At 40.2% G+C, this 24,172-nt stretch overlaps 1 protein-coding gene across 7 annotated transcripts in view; it reads right to left on the bottom strand.

The window, feature by feature from the left end:
* Positions 1 to 24,172, bottom strand: part of AATK (apoptosis associated tyrosine kinase) — a 195,981-nt gene that overhangs the window by 32,060 nt on the left and 139,749 nt on the right. For 6 of the 7 annotated variants that reach the window (XM_073682586.1, XM_073682588.1, XM_073682587.1 and 3 more), the window contains one exon: positions 4,273 to 4,414. In XM_073682586.1, the coding sequence (XP_073538687.1) occupies positions 4,273 to 4,414 (142 nt within the window). Of the gene's footprint in view, positions 1 to 4,272; positions 4,415 to 7,621; positions 7,865 to 24,172 lie in introns of those variants that run through there. The other variant, XM_073682592.1, reaches the window with a different exon arrangement.

Here is a 24,172-nt window from a genome sequence, read left to right as displayed (position 1 = left end):
TATTAGATTATTTTGTGTACTGAACTGTTATTTGGGTACTGTATGTTAGTACAGTGGGTATGGAAAGTGTTCAGACCCCTTTAAATTTTTCACTTTTTGTTTCATTGCAGCCATTTGGTAAATTCTAAAAAGTTCATTTTTTCTCATTAAAGTACACTCTGCACCCCATCTTGACTGAAAAAAAACAGAAATGTAGAAATTTTTGCAAATTTATTAAAAAAGAAAAACTGAAATATCACATGGTCATAAGTATTCAGACCCTTTGCTCAGTATTGAGTAGAAGCACCCTTTTGAGCTAGTACAGCCATGAGTCTTCTTGGGAATGAGGCAACAAGTTTTTCACACCTGGATTTGGGGATCCTCTGCCATTCTTCCTTGCAGATCCTCTCCAGTTCCGTCAGATTGGATGGTGAACGTTGGTGGACAGCCATTTTCAGTTCTCTCCAGAGATGCTCAATTGGGTTTAGGTCAGGGCTCTGGCTGGGCCAGTCAAGAATGGTCACAGAGTTGCTCTGAAGCCACTCCTTTGCTATTTTAGCTGTGTGCTTAGGGTCATTGTCTTGTTGGAAGGTGAACCTTCGGCCAAGTCTGAGGTCCAGAGCACTCTGGAAGAGGTTTTCATCCAGGATATCTCTGTACTTGGCCACATTCATGTTTCCTTCAGTTGCAACCAGTCGTCCTGTCTCTGCAGCTGAAAAACACCCCATAGCATGATGCTGCCACCACCATGTTTCACTATTGGGATTGTATTGGGCAGGTGATGAGCAGTGCCTGGTTTTCTCCACACAAACCGCTTAGAACTTTTTGGTGATAATTCTATCTTTGTCTCATCAGACCAGAGAATCTTATTTCTCATAGTCTGGGAGTCCTTCATGTGTTTTTGAGCAAACTCTATGTGGGCTTTCATATATCTTGCACTGAGGAGAGGCTTCCGTTGGGCCACTCTGCCATAAAGGCGCGACTGGTGGAGGGCTGCAGTAATAGTTGACTTTGTGGAACTTTCTCCCATCTCCCTACTGCATCTCTGGAACTCAGCCACAGTGATCTTGGGGTTCTTCTTTACCTCTCTCACCAAGGCTCTTCTACCACGAATGCTCAGTTTGGCTGGACGGCCTAGGAAGACTTATGGTGGTCCCTAACTTCTTCCATTTAAGGATTATGGAGGCCACTGTGCTCTTAGGAACCTTGAGTACTGCAGAAATTCTTTTGTAACCTTGGCCAGATCTGTGCCTTGCCACATTTCTGTCTCTGAGCTCCTTGGGCAGTTCCTTTGAGCTCATGATTCTCATTTGGTCTGACATGCACTGTGAGCTGTGAGGTCTTATATAGACAGCTGTGTGCCTTTCCAAATCAAGTCCTATCAGTTTAATTAACCACAGCTGGACTCCAATGAAGGAGTAGAACCATCTCAAGGAGGATCACAAGGAAATGGACAGCATGTGACTTAAATATGAGTGTCTGAGCAAAGGGTCTGAATACTTATGACCATGTGATATTTCAGTTTTTCCTTTTTAATAAATTTGCAAACATTTCTGTTTTTTTTCAGTCAAGATGGGGCGCAGAGTGTACATTAATGAGAAAAAAAAAATAACTTTTTAGAATTTACTAAATGGCTGCAATGAAACAAAAGTAAAAAATGTAAAGGGGTCTGAATACTTTCCGTACCCACTGTATAGGAGCACTGTATAGTGGTATTTACTAGGGCATGGTCTGGCACTGTTATTAGATTATTTTGTGTATTGAGCTGTTATTTGGTCATGGTATGTTAGTATATGAGCACTGTATGGTGGTATTTACTAAGGTACAGTGTGGCACTGTTCAGTATGTTATTTTTGCACTGTATGATTGTGGCAGAACTATATATGATTGCCATTTTGGCAACTGAATGGAAGTCTAATTTAGCCAGAAAATAGCATTGTTTTTTGCGCACCGTACGGTATTGCTATTTGTGTGTTATATGAAGGTACACTACGCCAATTGCGAGGTTTCCTACAGAAGGTACTGTGCATGGCATCATCCAACATAAGGCATGAAAAAAAAGCTTCATAAGGCATAAACCAAAACCAGATTGTGGGTTGTTATCATGCTGATCACCCTACAGATTGAGACACAATGTCTCTGACTTCAATACGTGACATTTTAACCCCCTCCACACTCCCACGGCGTCCTGCCCACCATCGTGCCCTAGAATTCCAGGGGTACATTCCATTCTGCGCCAAGAACAAACAGCAGCATTGTGCATTGGCCTGGCACAGGCCGGCACTCCTTCGTCAGATGCTGGACACTGGGGCCATTCTGGATGACATCAGTGTAAATATGGAGGGGCCGGGGCGGTGTGTAAGGGCTCCTTTGTATACGGAGAGGTCTGTTCTTTATATGGGTTTGTTCTGATTCTTTTGTGAATCGTCTCTGCCCCCTTATACTGTGGCTCCCGAAAAAAAAAAAATTCTATTCTTTGGTAGAATTCCAGTCCCACTCACTAAAGATATTCAAACCCTCCATGTATTGGAAAGCTGGCGCTATCTTCCACCCATACTCTTATCCACCAAATGTTCTACCTACACAGCCATAACAAACAGTACATTCACTTCATCTATGTCCTCACTGTTATGGTCAACAGACATTGGTACCGTCTGGGATGGGTTGATGGTGGCGGGTGTCAACCAGTTAATATCAAACTGGATGGGTGATATCCTTATATTCCACACATTATCTGACCTCACAAAACCCCCATACACCTAATGTTAATATCAGCCAAACCTGTCATTTTTGGTGGACCCAGCCAATCATCTTATGGGAATGGGGGTCTACCGACTTTCCCCCAACATGTCCATTCCTCTTGTTCCTACAGGAGATAATTCACTGGCAGCGATGTCTGACAGCATCTGACAACGGCTTATTACCCTCTCGTAATTGAAAACACATGAATGTTTGCCCCAAACTGAGTATGCATGTGTATGGGGGAGTTGGACAGAGGTAGCTGTACCTTGGCGACCTTAACTAAAGAAGCACACTAATAGTCAGAGTAATTATGTCAGCTGTCTGACAACCAATATGACCACTACATCAGCTCCAATGTGGTTTATAATGCATATTTGCCTCATTATTCACAGATACGAGATGTGTGGAGGTAAGAAATCATATTTAGATGCAGTTCCATTTCAACAGAATCTAAAGATGAAGAAAGAACAACTACAATGTATTCAGAATGTACAATGGAATACAGAAGGCTTCTCAGTGTACTAATACAAATGATAGGGACAGTAATGGGGTCCACGGTGACCCTCCATAGCTGGGACACCCATCTCATGTTGGCCGTAGACATTATAAAGATACACTTTAGTTGACAGCAAATATCTATGACTTTCCAACTGATATGAGTTTTCGTTCACCTTGGCTAAATATCGTTGGCACAGTTCATCCTTGGAGGACATGATCTAGCGTGTATCTATCAGACCTTGTAAATGTTGGAATTCGATTGCTTTCTAATTAGCTCTGTATGGTATAATAATAACACACATTCTCTCTCAGTTTTTCAGTTACATCTAGTGCACCCCATCCTTGTAGACTGAGCAATCCTAAAGGTGAGTGACAGAGATATGTCCTTTAATAAAGCACCAATAGCTCCCATATTACTACAGCCATTAACATTGTCCAGGATTATAAAACCAAAACGCCACACCTGTCCATAGTTTGTGTTGGGTTTTAGAGCTCACTTCTATTGACGTGAATAGAGCTAAGATGCAATACCACTAAACACTTGTGGACTTGTATGGCACTGTTTTTGATAGAAACCGGCCATATTTTTCTAATTTGGGATAAATTTGGAAATATACATAAAATAGTTATCAACCCTCACATAGCTCAGTCACATGTACATTTTATTTCACTAATCGGCAGTGAGATAGGAAGCTCACAAATGCCATTTATAAAGCAGGATACTATAAAGGAAAGGCTGAAATTCAATACAGTTAATAAAGAATGACTGAACATGCATATTTTCTACAATAGAAGCAATGAAGAAGACAAAAGTTATTTAACTTGAAAAAATGGACAATTTCTAACTTAAAAAATGTTGACAATTTCCAAGGTCAGAAATAGTAACTGGACAATAATATAGTTTCTCTACTGAACCAAGCAGTTATCAAACTAAAAAGCTTTAAATAATATAATCATAATTGGCTGAATGGAATAATTGATCTAGAGAAATGTATCTTTCCCTCCATCCACAATAACACTGATGAGGGGTTGATGCAGACCCCATGGCCATACCTGATCTTGCCGGCTGTTTCGACATCGGCACTGAAACTTCTGTAAGAGGAAGGACGTAAACTTCTGGTCCATTTTGCGTCGCTGGAGAGCTCTGGATAGAAAACTCTGTGGTGTAGTCTTCTCCCTCCACATTATCAAGCTCCTGAGAAGGACAAGGGACATTTATTAGACAAGAGGTGGGACAAAGTGTTGGTCACCACCCTAAATATTAACCTCTTCTTTGACTATGTTGAATGGAAACTGTATAAACCATCCCATCCTGATGTGCTATTGTATGCTGAAATATGGTATCATGAGTCCTCAAAAGGGAACTCCACCTAAAATTTAGATATTAGGCGATTAGTAGGTGGACAGCAATATTCATATCATATACAGTGTTTTTGCCTCAGAACTTAACCCCCTACCGATCAACAGTACTTAACATATCAAAATTATTCACAAATGTAATTCTTGACTTTGCACTGACCAATAATCCTGAGCAGCAGATGTCAAAGATTTTAGATGTTAGTTTGTTAATGAGATTAGCCGACCGTCTTTACTATTATAGTAAAATTATGATGGGCTTCTATATTTTACTTTCTGGCCCCTGTATTGTTATTGGAAGCTATTTTTTACATTTACAGAATTGTTTAAAACTATACGACAGAGAAAACAGAGGAAGGCTTTTTTTTTTCATTTTCATTTTTACACTAGGTGGCGCTGTTCTAATAAACTCATCTTTCCTAGACTTCTGAATAGCAGTTCTGTCAAGATATAAGTCACCGCAGAACTAGGCATGATTGACATTTAGGGCTTTAGGAAAGTTGAGTAACAAGCCATGTGAAAGCTGTAATGAAGCAAGACCCCCAGAGTTGCTTTGGATAAATGGGGTTAAATCCAGGTCATATACAGATAAGGAATTGGAGCAATGTTCCGGAGCTGAGCAGATATGATTAATTACGCATGACTTTCTGTGGCATTGCAGCTGGCACAGGAATTACCCGCGTTCTGGGTACGGGAGATGCCAGCTGCTGCTTGTTTACACAGTAAGGAAGCTCCACGCATGCCCCTGGGCACCATTACACTCCAGGCTATTTCCACACATGGGAATTTCATACATAACTCTGCATTTTCTGATCATCCCCAGACATTTCTTAATCATTTGCATATAGCGGTATGACATAGGTATTGTGCGGTATGACATAGGCATGTGTCTTATTCCAACACTCAACCCCACAGTGGGCAAACACAACATACTCATACTACTACACCGGCCATATATATGTAACCAGCATACCAGACAAATATCACTACGCTCCAGTAAACCCCCAATATCTTTCAGTTCCCAGTGCCCCCAGCCTGAGACGATCACTGCAGATTAACATCTGTACAGCAGGAGCCATGGAGGCCATTATATAATAGCAAGCGCTCGCGCCTCTCTGACCTTCCCTGCGCCCAGCGCCTGCATTGTGGGGACTTACGTAATCATATACCGGAAAAATGTAAGGAAAACAGAAATAGAGAATATAAGGAGGGAGGGATAAAAATGGTCCGGAAGATATAAGAGAGAGATAGATAGATAGATAGATAGATAGATAGATATGGGGTAGGTAGATAGAATGATAAGAGATAGATAGATATGGGGTAGGTAGATAGAATGATAAGAGATAGATAGATAGATAGATAGATAGATAGATAGATAGATAGATAGATAGATAGAAAAAAAAAGTTATAGGAACAGCACCTTAGAAGTTATAGAGAGTGCAATGCCTCCCAAACAATTACCCGGTTGTAGCACAGATAAAAATAAGAAAAAGCAGGCAGCACTCCAAAAAATAATGGCGAAAAAAGTGGACTTTATTAGCTTCATTACCAGATGGGTTAATAAAGTCCACTTTTTTTTACCTTTTTGGAGTGCTGCCTGCTTTTTCTTATTTTTAGACAGATAGATATGTGATTGATAGACAGATAGATAGATAGATAATACATAGATAGATAGATAATAGATAGATATAGATAGATAGATAGATATGATAGATAGATATGTGATAGATACATAGATAGATAATAGGTAGATAGATAATAAATAGATATAAATATGATAGATAGATGATAGATATGTGATAGATAATAGGTAGATAGATAGATATGAGATAGATAGATAGGTAATAAATATAGATAGATAGTTAGATAGATTGATAGATAGATAATAGATAGGTAGATAGGTAATAGATAGATATAGGTAGATAGATACATAGATATGGGTTAAATAGATAGATAATAGATAGATAGATAATATATAATACATAGATAGATAGATATGTGATAGATAGATAGATAATAGATATGGGATTGATAGATAGATAGATAATAGATATGGGATTGATAGACAGATAGATAGATAGATAGATATGTGGTAGGTAGATAATAGATAGATAGATAATATATAATACATAGATAGATAGATAATAGATAGATATGGGATTGATAGATAGATAATATATAATACATAGATATGGGATAAATAGATATATATGGGATAGATAGAAAGATAGATAGATATGGGATAGATAGAAAGATAGATAGATATGGGATAGATAGATATCACATATCTATTTATGTATCTATTATACAGTAGAGACATAAATAGATAGATACTGTAGGCAAATGGATAGCTGTGGATCAATAGATATTCAAAATACATGAAAAGATGTACTGATGCTGTAGGCTAATAAATTTGGACAGACAGACAAACTTATAGCGATGTAGATAGATGTATAGATGAGATCGACAGATAGATAATATATGTATTATTTAATGGAGACATATATAGAAAGATAGATAAGACAGATAAATAGATATGAGATAGAAAGATAGATAGATACACAGAGAAATAGATGGAAATTGAGGGAGATAAATAGATATATAGATAAAAGATGGATAAAATATATAGCTACATCTAAAGATTCATAGATAGAATAGAAAGACGTATAGATATATAGATAAAAGGTATACAGATATATATATGAAATAGATATGTGGCTATATATGATACAGATATACCTAGAGATCCATTGATAGAAATATATATAGACAGATATAAGACAGAAAGATGGATATATATAAAATTGATAGATCCGTAGATAGATAATATATAGATAGATAATAGATTACTAGATAGATCTGTAAACCTTATTCCTTTGCTCTGTGATAGGAAAACAAACCATGAATTCTAGTAAGACGTGAGGTGGTGACACATTGCTATAACAGTCGCCCTGGCATGTCGCTGTCGCCTTGCGGACTGTGTCAGCGAGAGCAGGCTGGCCGCTGTGCACACAGACACACATGTGACAGACGCTCGCTCGCCTACCTCTTCATGGCTCCAAGAAAAGCCTCTAATCCCGAAAGCTGCACCGGCGATTAAGTAGGAGAGAGTCAGCATGTCAGTAATAGGGTGACGGGGACCCAGGGGTGATTGGTGCGGCCATCACACACCCAGCGATTCATCTGGCACAGCCCTGCCAGGGTTCCCCGTCACTGCCTGGCACATTAACAACGCTCAGCTGAGCTTCAAATCAAAATCCAGGGACTGTGCTGGAAATGGGGGGAGGCGAGCTCCTCATCACTTCTTCTTATATAGCGGGAAATGCCACTCACTGCCCACTGTGCTTGTCAGGATGCCTCCCCCCAGCACATGCTCCCACAATGCCACCATTATCTGTGCAAATCATACACGGGCCTATTACACCAGCTCATCCGGCAGGTGAGGGGTTAATGCCCTGCACAGTGGTCCAATATGGAGAGAAGTAGAAACATGACCACTGGGCAGGACTATAATACAATGTGATCACACGCTGAAATAAAACACTACAACCCCCAACATGACCACCATATAGTACTATTATACTTCATACACAGATCACTGCAACCCCCAACATAACCCGACCATTGGACATGATCCTAAAACAATTCTATTATACCCTGTATTTAGAATACTACAACCCCCAACAGATTCTGACCACTGAATACGACCATAAAACAACTCTATTATACTATGTACACAGTACACTACAACTCCCAACATGCCCTGACCACTGCAACTGATCATCATAGGATGTGAAGACGTATGAAGAAGGTGATTTATATCCATACAATACGCATAAAACAAGGCCAGCTCATAGGCAGGAATTGTTGTCATAGGGACAAAGGAGTAGAGATGCTGCAGATTTTGGCCCTGTATTTTCAGTTGTGAACACTTGACTGTCGTACTGAAGCATTACACAATTATTTATTAGTGAGTGTTCTGTAATAACGCATTCAGCACCGGATATCTGCTGTATATACAAATCCTGTACACTACTCCTGCCGTTTATACTAATGCTGCCATGTATACTAGTCCTGCCGTGTATACTAGTGATGCTGTGTATACTAGCGCTGCCGTGTATACAAGTCCTGCCATGTATACTAGTGCTGCTGTGTATACTAGTCCTGCCATTTATACTAGTGCTGCCGTGTATTCAAGTCCTGCCATGTATACTAGTGATGCTGTGTATACTAGCGCTGCCGTGTATACAAGTCCTGCCATGTATACTAGTGATGCTGTGTATACTAGCGCTGCCGTGTATACAAGTCCTGCCATGTATACTAGTGCTGCTGTGTATACTAGTCCTGCCATTTATACTAGTGCTGCCGTGTATTCAAGTCCTGCCATGTATACTAGTGCTGCCGTGTATACAAGTCCTGCCGTGTATACTAGTGATGCTGTGTATACTAGTGCTGCCGTGTATACAAGTCCTGCCTTGTATGCTAGTGATGCTGTGTATACAAGTCCTGCAATTTATACTAGTGCTGCCGTGTATTCAAGTCCTGCCATGTATACTAGTGATGCCGTGTATACAAGTCCTGCCGTGTATACTAGTGCTGCCGTGTATACTAGTGCTGCCGTGTATACTAGTGCTGCCGTGTATACAAGTCCTGCCGTGTATACTAGTGATGCTGTGTATACAAGTCCTGCCATTTATACTAGTGCTGCCATGTATTCAAGTCCTGCCATGTATACTAGTGCTGCCGTGTATACAAGTCCTGCCGTGTATACTAGTGATGCTGTGTATTCAAGTCCTGCCATGTATACTAGTGCTGCTGTGTATACTAGTCCTGCCATTTATACTAGCGCTGCCGTGTATACAAGTCCTACTGTGTATACTAGTGCTGCCGTGTATACAAGTCCTGTCGTGTATACTAGTGATGCTACGTATACTAGTGCTGCCGTGTATACAAGTCCTGCCATGTATACTAGTGATCCTGTGTATACTAATCCTGCCGTGTATACCAGTGATGCCATGTATATTAGTCCTGCCATGTATACTAGTGATGCTGTGTATAGAAGTCCTGCCGTGTATACAAGTCATACTGTGTATACTAGTGCTGCCGTGTATACAAGTCCTGTTGTGTATACTAGTGATGCTGTGTATACTAGTCCTGCTGTGTATACTAGCCCTGCCATGTATACTAGTGATGCTGTGTATACTAGTGATGCTGTGTATACTAGTGATGCCGTGTATACAAGTTCTGCCGTGTATACTAGTGATGCTGTGTATACTAGTCCTGCCGTGTATACAAGTGATGCTATGTATACTAGTCCCACCGTTTATACTAGTGCTGCCGTGTATACAAGTGATGCTGTGTATACAAGTTCTGCCGTGTATACTAGTGATGCTGTGTATACTAGTCCTGCCGTGTATACAAGTGATGCTATGTATACTAGTCCCACCGTTTATACTAGTGCTGCCGTGTATACAAGTGATGCTGTGTATACTAGTTCTGCCGTGTATACTAGTGATGCTGTGTATACTAGTCCTGCCGTGTATACAAGTCCTGCCGTGTATACAAGTCCTGCTGTGTATACTAGTGATGCTGTGTATACTAGTCCTGCCGTGTATACTAGTGATGCTGTGTATACTAGTCCTGCCGTTTATACAAGTGCTGCTGTGTATACAAGTCCTGCCCTGTATACTAGTGATGCTGTGTATACTAGTCCTGCCGTGTATACTAGTGATGCTGTGTATAGTAGTCCTGCCATTTATACTAGTTCTGCCGTGCATACAAGTCCTGCCGTGTATACTAGTGATGCTGTGTATACTAGCCCTGCTGTGTATACTAGCCCTGCCATTAATACTAGTACTGCTGTGTATACCAGTCCTGCCATATATACTAGTCTTGCCATGTATACTAGTGATGCTGTGTATAATAGTCCTGACGTTTATTCTAGTCCTGCCGTGTATACAAGTCCTGCCATGTATACTAGTGATGCTGTGTATACTAGTCCTGCCGTTTATACTAGTCCTGCCGTGTATAAAAGTGATGTTGTGTATACTAGTCCTGCCTTTTATACTAGTGCTGCCGTGTATACTAGTGATGCTGTGTATACTAGTCATGCTGTGTATACTATTGCTGCCGTGTATACAAGTCCTGGCATGTATACTAGTGATGCTGTGTATACTAGTCCTGCCGTGTATACTAGTCCAGCCGTGTATACTAGTCCTGCCGTGTATACTAGTGATCCTGTGTATACTAGTCCTGCCATGTATACTAGTGATGCTGTGTATACAAATCCTGCCGTGTATAGAAATCCTGCCGTGTATACTGGTTCTGAAGTATATACTAGTTCTGCCGTGTATACTAGTGCTGCTGTGTATACAAGTCCTGCCATGTATACTAGTGATGCTGTGTATACTAGTCCTGCCGTGTATACAAGTCCTGCCGTGTATACTAGTGATGCTGTGTATACTAGTGCTGCCATGTATACTAGTGATGCTGTGTATACTAGTCCTGCCGTATATACTAGTGATGCCGTGTATACTAGTGCTGCCGTGTATACAGGTCCTGCCGTGTATACTAGTGATGCTGTGTATACTAGTGCTGCTGTGTATACAAGTCCTGCTATGTATACTAGTGATGCTGTGTATACTAGTCCTGCCGTGTATACAAGTCCTGCCGTGTATACTAGTGATGCTCTGTATACTAGTCCTGCCATGTATACTAGTGATGCTGTGTATACAAGTCCTGCCGTGTATAGAAGTCCTGCCGTGTATACTAGTGATGCTGTGTATACTACTACTGCCGTGTATACTAGTGCTGCTGTGTATACAAGTCCTGCCATGTATACTAGTGATGCTGTGCATACTAGTCCTGCCATGTATACAAGTCCTGCCGTTTATACTAGTGCTGCCATGTATACTAGTGATGCTGTGTATACTAGTCCTGCCGTGTATACTAGTGATGCCGTGTATACTCGTGCTGCCGTGTATACAGGTCCTGCCGTGTATACTAGTGATGCTGTGTATACTAGTCCTGCAGTGTATACTAGTGATGATGTGTATACTAGTCCTGTCATGTATACTAGTGATGCTGTATATACTAGTCCTCCCATGTATACTAGTGATGCTGTGTATACTAGTCCTGCCGTGTATACAAGTCCTGCCGTATATACTAGTGATGCCGTGTATACTAGTGCTGCCGTGTATACAGGTCCTGCCGTGTATACTAGTATACACGTATAATAGTCCTGACGTTTATTCTAGTCCTGCCGTGTATACAAGTCCTGCCATGTATACTAGTGATGCTGTGTATACTAGTCCTGCCGTTTATACTAGTCCTGCCGTGTATAAAAGTGATGTTGTGTATACTAGTCCTGCCTTTTATACTAGTGCTGCCGTGTATACTACTGATGCTGTGTATACTAGTCATGCTGTGTATACTATTGCTGCCGTGTATACAAGTCCTGGCATGTATACTAGTGATGCTGTGTATACTAGTCCTGCCGTGTATACTAGTCCAGCCGTGTATACTAGTCCTGCCGTGTATACTAGTGATCCTGTGTATACTAGTCCTGCCATGTATACTAGTGATGCTGTGTATACAAATCCTGCCGTGTATAGAAGTCCTGCCGTGTATACTGGTTCTGAAGTATATACTAGTTCTGCCGTGTATACTAGTGCTGCTGTGTATACAAGTCCTGCCATGTATACTAGTGATGCTGTGTATACTAGTCCTGCCGTGTATACAAGTCCTGCCGTGTATACTAGTGATGCTGTGTATACTAGTGCTGCTGTGTATACTAGTCCTGCCGTATATACTAGTGATGCCATGTATACTAGTGCTGCCGTGTATACAGGTCCTGCCGTGTATACTAGTGATGCTGTGTATACTAGTGCTGCTGTGTATACAAGTCCTGCCATGTATACTAGTGATGCTGTGTATACTAGTCCTGCCGTGTATACAAGTCCTGCCGTGTATACTAGTGATGCTCTGTATACTAGTCCTGCCATGTGTACTAGTGATGCTGTGTATACAAGTCCTGCCGTGTATAGAAGTCCTGCCGTGTATACTAGTGATGCTGTGTATACTACTACTGCCGTGTATACTAGTGCTGCTGTGTATACAAGTCCTGCCATGTATACTAGTGATGCTGTGCATACTAGTCCTGCCATGTATACAAGTCCTGCCGTTTATACTAGTGCTGCCATGTATACTAGTGATGCTGTGTATACTAGTCCTGCCGTGTATACTAGTGATGCCGTGTATACTCGTGCTGCCGTGTATACAGGTCCTGCCGTGTATACTAGTGATGCTGTGTATACTAGTCCTGCAGTGTATACTAGTGATGATGTGTATACTAGTCCTGTCATGTATACTAGTGATGCTGTATATACTAGTCCTGCCATGTATACTAGTGATGCTGTGTATACTAGTCCTGCCGTGTATACAAGTCCTGCCGTATATACTAGTGATGCCGTGTATACTAGTGCTGCCGTGTATACAGGTCCTGCCGTGTATACTAGTGATGCTGTGTATACTAGTTCTGCCGTGTATACTAGTGCTGCTGTCTATACAAGTCCTGCCATGTATACTAGTGATGCTGTGTATACTAGTCCTGTCGTGTATACAAGTCCTGCCGTGTATACTAGTGATGCTGTGTATACTAGTCCTGCCATGTATACTAGTGATGCTGTGTATACAAGTCCTGTCATGTATACTAGTGATCCTGTGTATACTAGTCCTGCCGTGTATACTAGTGATGCTGTGTATACTAGTCCTGCCGTTTATACTAGTGCTGCCATGTATACTAGTGATGCTGTGTATACTAGTCCTGCCGTGTATACTAGTGATGCCGTGTATACTCGTGCTGCCGTGTATACAGGTCCTGCCGTGTATACTAGTGATGCTGTGTATACTAGTCCTGCAGTGTATACTAGTGATGTGTATATTAGTCCTGTCATGTATATACTAGTCCTGCCATGTATACTAGTGATGCTGTGTATACTAGTTCTGCCGTGTATACTAATGATGGTGTGTATACTAGTCCTGCCATGTATACTAGTCCTGCCGTGTATACTAGTCCTGCCGTGTATACTAGTCCTGCCGTGTATAGAAGTCCTGCCGTGTATACTAGCCCTGCCGTGTATACTAGCCCTGCCGTGTATACTAGCCCTGCCGTGTATACTAGTCCTGCCGTGTATACTAGTCCTGCCGTGTATAGAAGTCCTGCCGTGTATACTAGTGATACTGTGTATACTAGCCCTGCCATGTATACTAGTCCTGCTGTGTATTCTAGCCCTGTCATATATACTAGTACTGCTGTGTATACTAGTCCTGCCATATATACTAGTCTTGCTGTGTATACTAGTACAGCCGTATATATACTAGTCCTGCTGTGTATACTAATCCTGCCGTTTAGACTAGTCCTGCCATATATACTAGTACTGCTGTGTATACTAGTCTTGCCATGTATACTAGTGATGCAGTGTATAATAGTCCTGCCGTTTATTCTAGTCCTGCCGTGTATAGTAGTGATGCTGTGTATACTAGTCCTACCAAGTATACTAGTCCTGCTGTGTATACTAATCCTGACGTGTATACTAGTCTGCCATGTATACTAGTCCTGCTCTGTATACTAGTACTGCCGTATATATACTAGTCCTGCTGTGTAAACTAATCCTGCGGTGAATACTAGTCCTGCCATGTATACTAGTCCTGCTGTGTATACTAATCCTGCCGTGTATACTAGTCCTGCCATGTATACTAGTCCTGCTGTGTATACTAGTCTTGACATATATACATGTCCTGCTGTGTGTACTAGTCCTGTTACCTATACTAGTCATGCTGTTAATACTAGCTCTTCTTATATACTAGAGATGTTATATATACTAGTTCTCCTTGTATACTGGCTGTGCTGTATATACTAGATCTCCTTGTATACTAGTGGTGCTGTATATACTAGTTCTCCTTGTATACTGAATGTGCAGTATATACTAGATCTTCTTGTATACTAGCTGTAATGTATATATTAGTTCTCCTTTTATACTAGCGATGCTGTATATACTAAATATTCTTCTATACTAGATATGCTGTATGTACTAGTTCTTCTTGTATACTAGTGGTGCTGTATATACTAGTTCTCCTTGTATACTAGCCGTGCTGTATATACTAAATATTCTCGTATACTTGATTTGCTGTATATATTTGTTCTCCTTGTATACTAGATGTGCTGTATATTCTAGCTCTCCTTGTATACTAGATGTGCTGTATATACTAGTTCTCCTTGTATACTAGCTGTGCTGTATATACTAGTTCTCCTTGTATACTAGCTGTGCTGTATATACTAGTTCTCCTTGTATACTAGCTATGCTGTATATTCTAGTTCTTCTTGTATACTAGTGATGCAGTATATACTAGTTCTCTTTGTATACTAGCGATGCTGTATATACTAGTTATACTTGTATAATAGCGGTGCTGTATATACTAGTTCTTGTATACTAGCGGTGCTGTATATACTAAATATTTTTGTATAGTAGATTTGCTGTATATACTAGTTCTCCTTGTATACTACTGGTGCTGTATATACTGGTTTTCCTTGTATGCTACCTGTGCTGCATATACTATTTCTCCTTGTATACTTGCTGTGCTGTATATACTAGTTCTCCTTGTATACTACTGGTGCTGTATATACTGGTTCTCCTTGTATACTAGCTGCGCTGTATATACTATTTCTCCTTGTATACTTGCTGTGCTGTATATACTAGTTCTACTTGTATACTACTGGTGCTGTATATACTAGTTCTCCTTGTATACTGGCTGTGCTGTATATACTAGTTCTCCTTGTATTCTAGCTGTGCTGTATATACTAGTTCTCCTTGTAAACTAGCTGTGCTGTATATACTAGTTCTCCTTGTATACTAGCTGTGCTGTATATACTAGTTTTCCTTGTATACTAGCTGTGCTGTATATACTAGTTCTCCTTGTATACTGGCTGTGCTGTATATACTAGTTCTCCTTGTATTCTAGCTGTGCTGTATATACTAGTTCTCCTTGTAAACTAGCTGTGCTGTATATACTAGTTCTCCTTGTATACTAGCGGTGCTGTATATACTAGTTCACTTTGTATACTTGCTGTGCTGTATATACTAGTTCTCATTGTATACTGGCTGTGCTGTATATACTAGTTCTCCTTGTATACTGGCTGTGCTGTATATACTAGTTCTCCTTGTATACTAGCTGTGCAGTATAATACTAGTTCTCCTTGTAAACTAGCTGTGCTGTATATACTAGTTCTCCTTGTATACCTGCTGTGCTGTATATATTCATTCTCCTTGTATTCTAGCTGTGCTGTATATACTAGTTTTCCTTGTATACTGTCTGGGCTGTATATACGAGTTCTCCTTGTATACTAGCTGTGCTGTATATACTAGTTCTCCTTGTATACTGGCTGTGCTGTATATACTAGTTCTCCTTGTATACTGGCTGTGTTGTATATACTAGTTGTCCTTGTATACTAGCTGTGCTGTATATACTGGTTCTCCTTGTAAACTAGCTGTGTTGTATATACTAGTTCTCCTTGTATATTAGCTGTGCTGTATATACTGGTTCTCCTTGTAAACTAGCTGTACTGTATATACTAGTTCTCCTTGTATACTGGCTGTTCTGTATACACTAGTTCTCCTTGTATACTAGCTGTGCTGTATATGCCAATTCATCTTGTATACTAGTAGTGCTGTATATACTAGTTCTCCTTATATACTAGCTGTGCTGTATATACTAGATCACCTTGTATACTAGCTGTGCTGTATATACTAGTTCTCCTTGTATACTAGCTGTGCTGTATATACTAGTTCTCCTTGTATACTAGTGATGCTGTATATACTAGTTCTCCTTGTATACTAGCTGTGCTGTATATACTAGTTCTCCTTGCATACTAGTGTTGCTGTGTATACTATTTCTACTTGTATACTGATTGTACAGTATATACTAGTTCTCCTTGTATACTAGCTGTGCTGTATATATTAGTTCTCCTTGTATACTAGTGATGCTGAATATACTAGTTCTCCTTGTATACTAGCTGTGCTATATATACTAGTTCTCCTTGTATACTAGCTGTGCTGTATATACTAGTTCCCCTTGTATACTGGCTGTGCTGTATATACTGGTTCTCCTTGTATACTGGCTGTGCTGTATATACTAGTTCTCCTTGTATATTAGCTGTGTTGTATATACTAGTTCTCCTTGTGTACTAGTGATGTTGTATATACTAGTTCTCCTTGTGTACTAGTGATGTTGTATATACAAGTTCTCCTTGTATACTGGCTGTGCTGTATATACTAGTTCTCCTTGTATACTAGCGGTGCTGTATATACAAGTTCTCCTTGTATACTGGCTGTGCTGTATATACTAGTTCTCCTTGTATACCGGCTGTGCTGTATATACTAGTTCTCCTTGTTTATTAGCTGTGCTGTATATACTAGTTCTCCTTGTATACTGGCTGTGCAGTATATACTAGTTCTCCTTGTATACTGGCTGTGCTGTATATACTAGTTATCCTTGTATATTAGCTGTGCTGTATATACTAGTTCTCCTTGTATATTAGCTGTGCTGTATATACAAGTTCTCCTTGTATACTGGCTGTGCTGTATATACTAGTTCTCCTTGTATACTGGCTGTGCTGTATATACTAGTTCTCCTTGTATACTGGCTGTGCAGTATATACTAGTTCTCCTTGTATATTAGCTGTGCTGTATATACTAGTTCTCCTTGTATACTAGATGTGCTGTATATACTAGTTCTCCTTGTATACTGGCTGTGCTGTATATACTAGTTATCCTTGTATATTAGTGCTGCTGTATATACTAGTTCTCCTTGTATATTAGCTGTGCTGTATATACTAGTTCTCCATGTATACTGGCTGTGCTGTATATACTAGTTCTCCTTGTATACTGGCTGTGCTGTATATACTAGTTCTCCTTGTATACTGGCTGTGCTGTATATACTAGTTCTCCTTGTATAATGGTTGTGCTGTATATACTAGTTCGTGTATACTAGCGATGCAGTAGATAATAGATCTCCTTGTATACTGGCTGTGCTGTATATACTAGTTCTCCTTGTATACTGGCTGTGCTGTATATACTAGTTCTCCTTTTATACTGGTTGTGCTGTATATACTAGTTCGTGTATACTAGCGATGCAGTAGATAATAGATCTCCTTGTATACTGGCTGTGCTGTATATACTAGTTCTCCTTGTATACTGGCTGTGCTGTATATACTAGTTCTCCTTGTATACTGGAAGTGCTGTATATACTAGTTTTCCTTGTATACTGGTTGTGCTGTATATACTAGTTCTTCTTGTATACTAGCAGTGCTGTATATACTAAATATTCTTGTATATTAGATTTTCTGTATATACCAGCTCTCCTTGTATACTGATTGTGCTGTATATACTAGTTTTTGTATACTAGCTGTGCTGTATATACTAGTTCTCCTTGTATACTAGCGGAGCTGTATATGCTAGTTCTCCTTGCATACTGGCTGTGCTGTATATACTAGTTCTCCTTGTATACTGGCTGTGCTGTATATACTAGTTCTCCTTGTATACTGGCTGTGTTGTATATACTAGTTCTACTTGTATACTAGCTGTGCTGTATATACTGGTTCTCCTTGTATACTAGCTGTGCTGTATATACCAATTCATCTTGTATACTAGTAGTGCTGTATATACTAGTTCTCCTTATATACTAGCTGTGCTGTGTATACTAGATCACCTTGTATACTAGCTGTGCTGTATATACTAGTTCTCCTTGTGTACTAGCTGTGCTGTATATACTATTTCTCCTTGTATACTAGTGATGCTGTATATACTAGTTCTCCTTGTATACTAGCTGTGCTGTATATACTAGTTCTCCTTGTATACTAGTGTTGCTGTGTATACTAGTTCTACTTGTATACTGATTGTACAGTATATACTAGTTCTCCTTGTATACTAGCTGTGCTGTATATATTAGTTCTCCTTGTATACTAGTGATGCTGAATATACTAGTTCTCCTTGTATACTAGCTGTGCTATATGTACTAGTTCTCCTTGTATACTAGCAGAGCTGTATATACTAGTTCTCCTTGTATACTAGCTGTGCTGTATATTCTAGTTCTCCTTGTATACTAGCTGTGCTGTATATACTAGTTCTCCTTGTATACTGGAAGTGCTGTATATACTAGTTCTCCTTGTATACTGGTTGTGCTGTATATACTAGTTCTCCTTGTATACTAGCAGTGCTGTATATACTAAATATTCTTGTATACTAGATTTTCTGTATATACCAGCTCTCCTTATATACTGATTGTGCTGTATATATTAGTTTTTGTATACTAGCTGTGCTGTATATACTAGTTCTCCTTGTATACTAGCGGAGCTGTATATACTAGTTCTCCTTGTATACTAGCTGTGCTGTATATTCTAGTTCTCCTTGTATACTAGCTGTGCTGTATATACTAGTTCTCCTTGTATACTGGCTGTGCTGTATATACTAGTTCTCCTTGTATACTGGCTGTGTTGTATATACTAGTTCTCCTTGTATACTAGCTGTGCTGTATATACTGGTTCTCCTTGTAAACTAGCTGTGTTGTATATACTAGTTCTCCTTGTATATTAGCTGTGCTGTATATACTGGTTCTCCTTGTAAACTAGCTGTACTGTATATACTAGTTCTCCTTGTATACTGGCTGTTCTGTATACACTAGTTCTCCTTGTATACTAGCTGTGCTGTATATGCCAATTCATCTTGTATACTAGTAGTGCTGTATATACTAGTTCTCCTTATATACTAGCTGTGCTGTATATACTAGATCACCTTGTATACTAGCTGTGCTGTATATACTAGTTCTCCTTGTATACTAGCTGTGCTGTATATACTAGTTCTCCCTGTATACTATTGATGCTGTATATACTAGTTCTCCTTGTATACTAGCTGTGCTGTATATACTAGTTCTCCTTGCATACTAGTGTTGCTGTGTATACTAGTTCTACTTGTATACTGATTGTACAGTATATACTAGTTCTCCATGTATACTAGCTGTGCTGTATATATTAGTTCTCCTTGTATACTAGTGATGCTGAATATACTAGTTCTCCTTGTATACTAGCTGTGCTATATATACTAGTTCTCCTTGTATACTAGCTGTGCTGTATATACTAGTTCCCCTTGTATACTGGCTGTGCTGTATATACTGGTTCTCCTTGTATACTGGCTGTGCTGTATATACTAGTTCTCCTTGTATACTAGCTGTGTTGTATATACTAGTTCTCCTTGTGTACTAGTGATGTTGTATATACTAGTTCTCCTTGTGTACTAGTGATGTTGTATATACAAGTTCTCCTTGTATACTGGCTGTGCTGTATATACTAGTTCTCCTTGTATACTAGCGGTGCTGTATATACAAGTTCTCCTTGTATACTGGCTGTGCTGTATATACTAGTTCTCCTTGTATACCGGCTGTGCTGTATATACTAGTTCTCCTTGTTTATTAGCTGTGCTGTATATACTAGTTCTCCTTGTATACTGGCTGTGCAGTATATACTAGTTCTCCTTGTATATTAGCTGTGCTGTATATACTAGTTCTCCTTGTATACTGGCTGTGCTGTATATACTAGTTATCCTTGTATATTAGCTGTGCTGTATATACTAGTTCTCCTTGTATATTAGCTGTGCTGTATATACAAGTTCTCCTTGTATACTGGCTGTGCTGTATATACTAGTTCTCCTTGTATACTGGCTGTGCTGTATATACTAGTTCTCCTTGTATACTGGCTGTGCAGTATATACTAGTTCTCCTTGTATATTAGCTGTGCTGTATATACTAGTTCTCCTTGTATACTAGATGTGCTGTATATACTAGTTCTCCTTGTATACTGGCTGTGCTGTATATACTAGTTATCCTTGTATATTAGTGCTGCTGTATATACTAGTTCTCCTTGTATATTAGCTGTGCTGTATATACTAGTTCTCCTTGTATACTGGCTGTGCTGTATATACTAGTTCTCCTTGTATACTGGCTGTGCTGTATATACTAGTTCTCCTTGTATACTGGCTGTGCTGTATATACTAGTTCTCCTTGTATACTGGTTGTGCTGTATATACTAGTTCGTGTATACTAGCGATGCAGTAGATAATAGATCTCCTTGTATACTGGCTGTGCTGTATATACTAGTTCTCCTTGTATACTGGCTGTGCTGTATATACTAGTTCTCCTTGTATACTGGAAGTGCTGTATATACTAGTTCTCCTTGTATACTGGTTGTGCTGTATATACTAGTTCTTCTTGTATACTAGCAGTGCTGTATATACTAAATATTCTTGTATATTAGATTTTCTGTATATACCAGCTCTCCTTGTATACTGATTGTGCTGTATATACTAGTTTTTGTATACTAGCTGTGCTGTATATACTAGTTCTCCTTGTATACTAGCGGAGCTGTATATGCTAGTTCTCCTTGCATACTGGCTGTGCTGTATATACTATTTCTCCTTGTATACTGGCTGTGCTGTATATACTAGTTCTCCTTGTATACTGGCTGTGTTGTATATACTAGTTCTACTTGTATACTAGCTGTGCTGTATATACTGGTTCTCCTTGTATACTAGCTGTGCTGTATATACCAATTCATCTTGTATACTAGTAGTGCTGTATATACTAGTTCTCCTTATATACTAGCTGTGCTGTATATACTAGATCACCTTGTATACTAGCTGTGCTGTATATACTAGTTCTCCTTGTGTACTAGCTGTGCTGTATATACTATTTCTCCTTGTATACTAGTGATGCTGTATATACTAGTTCTCCTTGTATACTAGCTGTGCTGTATATACTAGTTCTCCTTGTATACTAGTATTGCTGTGTATACTAGTTCTACTTGTATACTGATTGTACAGTATATACTAGTTCTCCTTGTATACTAGCTGTGCTGTATATATTAGTTCTCCTTGTATACTAGTGATGCTGAATATACTAGTTCTCCTTGTATACTAGCTGTGCTATATGTACTAGTTCTCCTTGTATACTGGCTGTGCTGTATAATAATAATAATAATAATAATAGTTTATTTTTATAGCGCCAACATATTCCGCAGCACTTTACAAATTTTAGGGGGGACTTATACAGACAATACAGAATAAGCATATCTCATATCGAACGGAGTGAGGGCCCTGCTCGCGAGCTTACAGTCTATGAGGAAGTGGGGGAGACACAAAAGGTAAAAAGTACATATATTGTATAATGCAGCCTTGATATACTGAATAGGATAAATAATAATACATGGACTGGTCGCCAGCCAGTATGTGTGCAGTCCTGACAGAGGCTTTTATGTGCATGGTTGGTTTGAACCCGAAGTTGAAGAAGATTTTAATATGGGGGAAAGCTGGGATGGACAGAGTGTGTTTATGTGATACGCCAGTCTAAAGAAATGTGTTTTTAGGGTTCGCTTGAAACTGTGGGTATTGGGAATTAATCGAACTGTCCTGGGTAGTGCATTCCAGAGAATTGGCGCAGCACGCGAGAAATCTTGGAGACGGGAGTGGGAAGTTCGGATTATGGAGGATTTTAGTTTCAAGTCATTTGCAGAACGGAGGGCACGTGTAGGGTGGTAGACTGAGACAAGGGAGGAGATGTAGGGCGGTGCTGAAGCATGGAGCGCTTTGTGGGTAAGCGTGATAAGTTTAAAACGAACTCTATATTGGATGGGCAACCAATGCAATGACTGGCACAGGGAAGAGGCATCGGTGTAGCGGTTGGCGAGGAATATGATCCTGGCTGCTGCGTTCAGGACGGATTGGAGAGGGGAGAGTTTAGTAAGAGGGAGACCGATCAGTAGAGCGTTGCAATAGTCAAGACGAGAATGAATAAGAGCGACAGTAAGAGTTTTTGCTGAGTCAAAGGTGAGAAAAGTCCTGATTCTTGAGATGTTTTTGAGGTGTAGATCACATGAACGAGCGAGTGATTTGATGTGAGGAGTGAAAGAAAGATCTGAATCAAAAATGACCCCAAGACAGCGGGCTTGTAGCTGGGGAGTAATGGTTGAGCCACAAACGGAGATGGCAATATCGGGCACAGGTAGATTAATGGAGGGAGGAAAGACGAGTAGTTCAGTTTTTGACAGATTCAGTTTTAGGTAGAGGGAGGACATAATGTTAGACACAGCAGAAAGACAATCACTGGTGTTTTGTAGTAATGCAGGGGTGATGTCCGGAGCAGAGGTGTATAATTGGGTGTCATCAGCATAGAGATGGTACTGAAAACCGAATCTGCTGATTGTTTGTCCAATAGGAGCGGTGTATAAGGAGAAAAGAAGGGGGCCTAGGACTGATCCTTGAGGAACCCCGACAGTAAGAGGAAGTAGGGAGGAGGAGGAGCCGGCAAAAGACACAGAGAAGGAGCGGTCAGAGAGATAAGAGGAGAACCAGGAGAGAACCGTGTCCTTGAGGCCAATAGTGCGGAGCATAGTGAGGAGGAGCTGGTGATCCACAGTGTCAAATGCTGCAGAGAGATCCAGGAGAATCAGCAGGGAGTAGTGACCATTAGATTTAGCTGTTAGTAGATCATTAGAGACTTTAGTGAGGGCAGTTTCAGTAGAATGTAAAGAGCGGAAACCAGATTGTAAAGGGTCAAGAAGAGAGTTGTCTGAGAGATAGCGGATTAGACGGGAGTGGACCAGGCGTTCCAGGAGTTTAGAGATAAAGGGAAGATTGGAAACAGGTCTGTAGTTGGCCGTGCAGTTCTGGTCGAGGGATGGTTTTTTAAGTAATGGTTGTATGCTGGCGTGTTTAAAAGAAGAGGGAAAGATACCAGATGAGAGGGAAAGGTTGAAAATTTTAGTTAGGTGAGAGGTGACAGCTGGAGCAAGGGACTGAAGGAGATGTGAGGGAATAGGGTCGCTGGTGCAGGTGGTAGGGCGAGAAGATGCAAGGAGCCTGATCACTTCATCTTCCGTGACTGGTTCGAAGTCAGAAAATGAGCAAGATACAATGTGGCGGGGGGGAGCATGCATAACATTTGGGGATTGGGAGAAAATTTCCTGTCGGATATTGTCAATTTTTTCTTTGAAATAGTTAGCCAGATCGTCAGCGCTGAGGTCGGTGGTCGGGGCCTGTGCTGTTTGATTGAGGAGAGAATGAAACGTGTCAAAGAGTCGTTTAGGATTATTGGAAAGTGAGATGATGAGGTTGTTAAAGTAGGTTTGTTTGGAGAGGTGAAGGGCAGAGTTATATGTTTTCAGCATAAATTTATAGTGGAGGAAATCTTCGGGCAGATTTGATTTTCTCCACAGCCGTTCAGCGCACCTGGAGTACCTCTGGAGAAGACGTGTTTGAGGCGTGTGCCAGGGTTGTCACCGTCTATGCCGAATTGTTCTTTGTGTAGGAGGTGCGGCTTCATCCAGGGCGCATAGCATTATTTTGTTATAATGCTTCAATGCAGATTCGGGACATGAGAGGGAGGAGATTGGGGCCAATGATGATTGCAACCTTTTTATAAATTTCTGGGTGTTAATGGCGCGTAAATTTCTATAAGTGTGGACGGTGGGAGTGTCTTGAGTAAAGTCACAGTTCTT

Source organism: Phyllobates terribilis, unplaced genomic scaffold, assembly GCF_046119375.1.
Source record: "Phyllobates terribilis strain yellow unplaced genomic scaffold, ASM4611937v1 Scaffold_5__5_contigs__length_657084704, whole genome shotgun sequence".
Taxonomy (NCBI): Eukaryota; Metazoa; Chordata; class Amphibia; order Anura; family Dendrobatidae; genus Phyllobates; species Phyllobates terribilis.
This window is presented reverse-complemented; position numbering and strand designations above follow the sequence as displayed.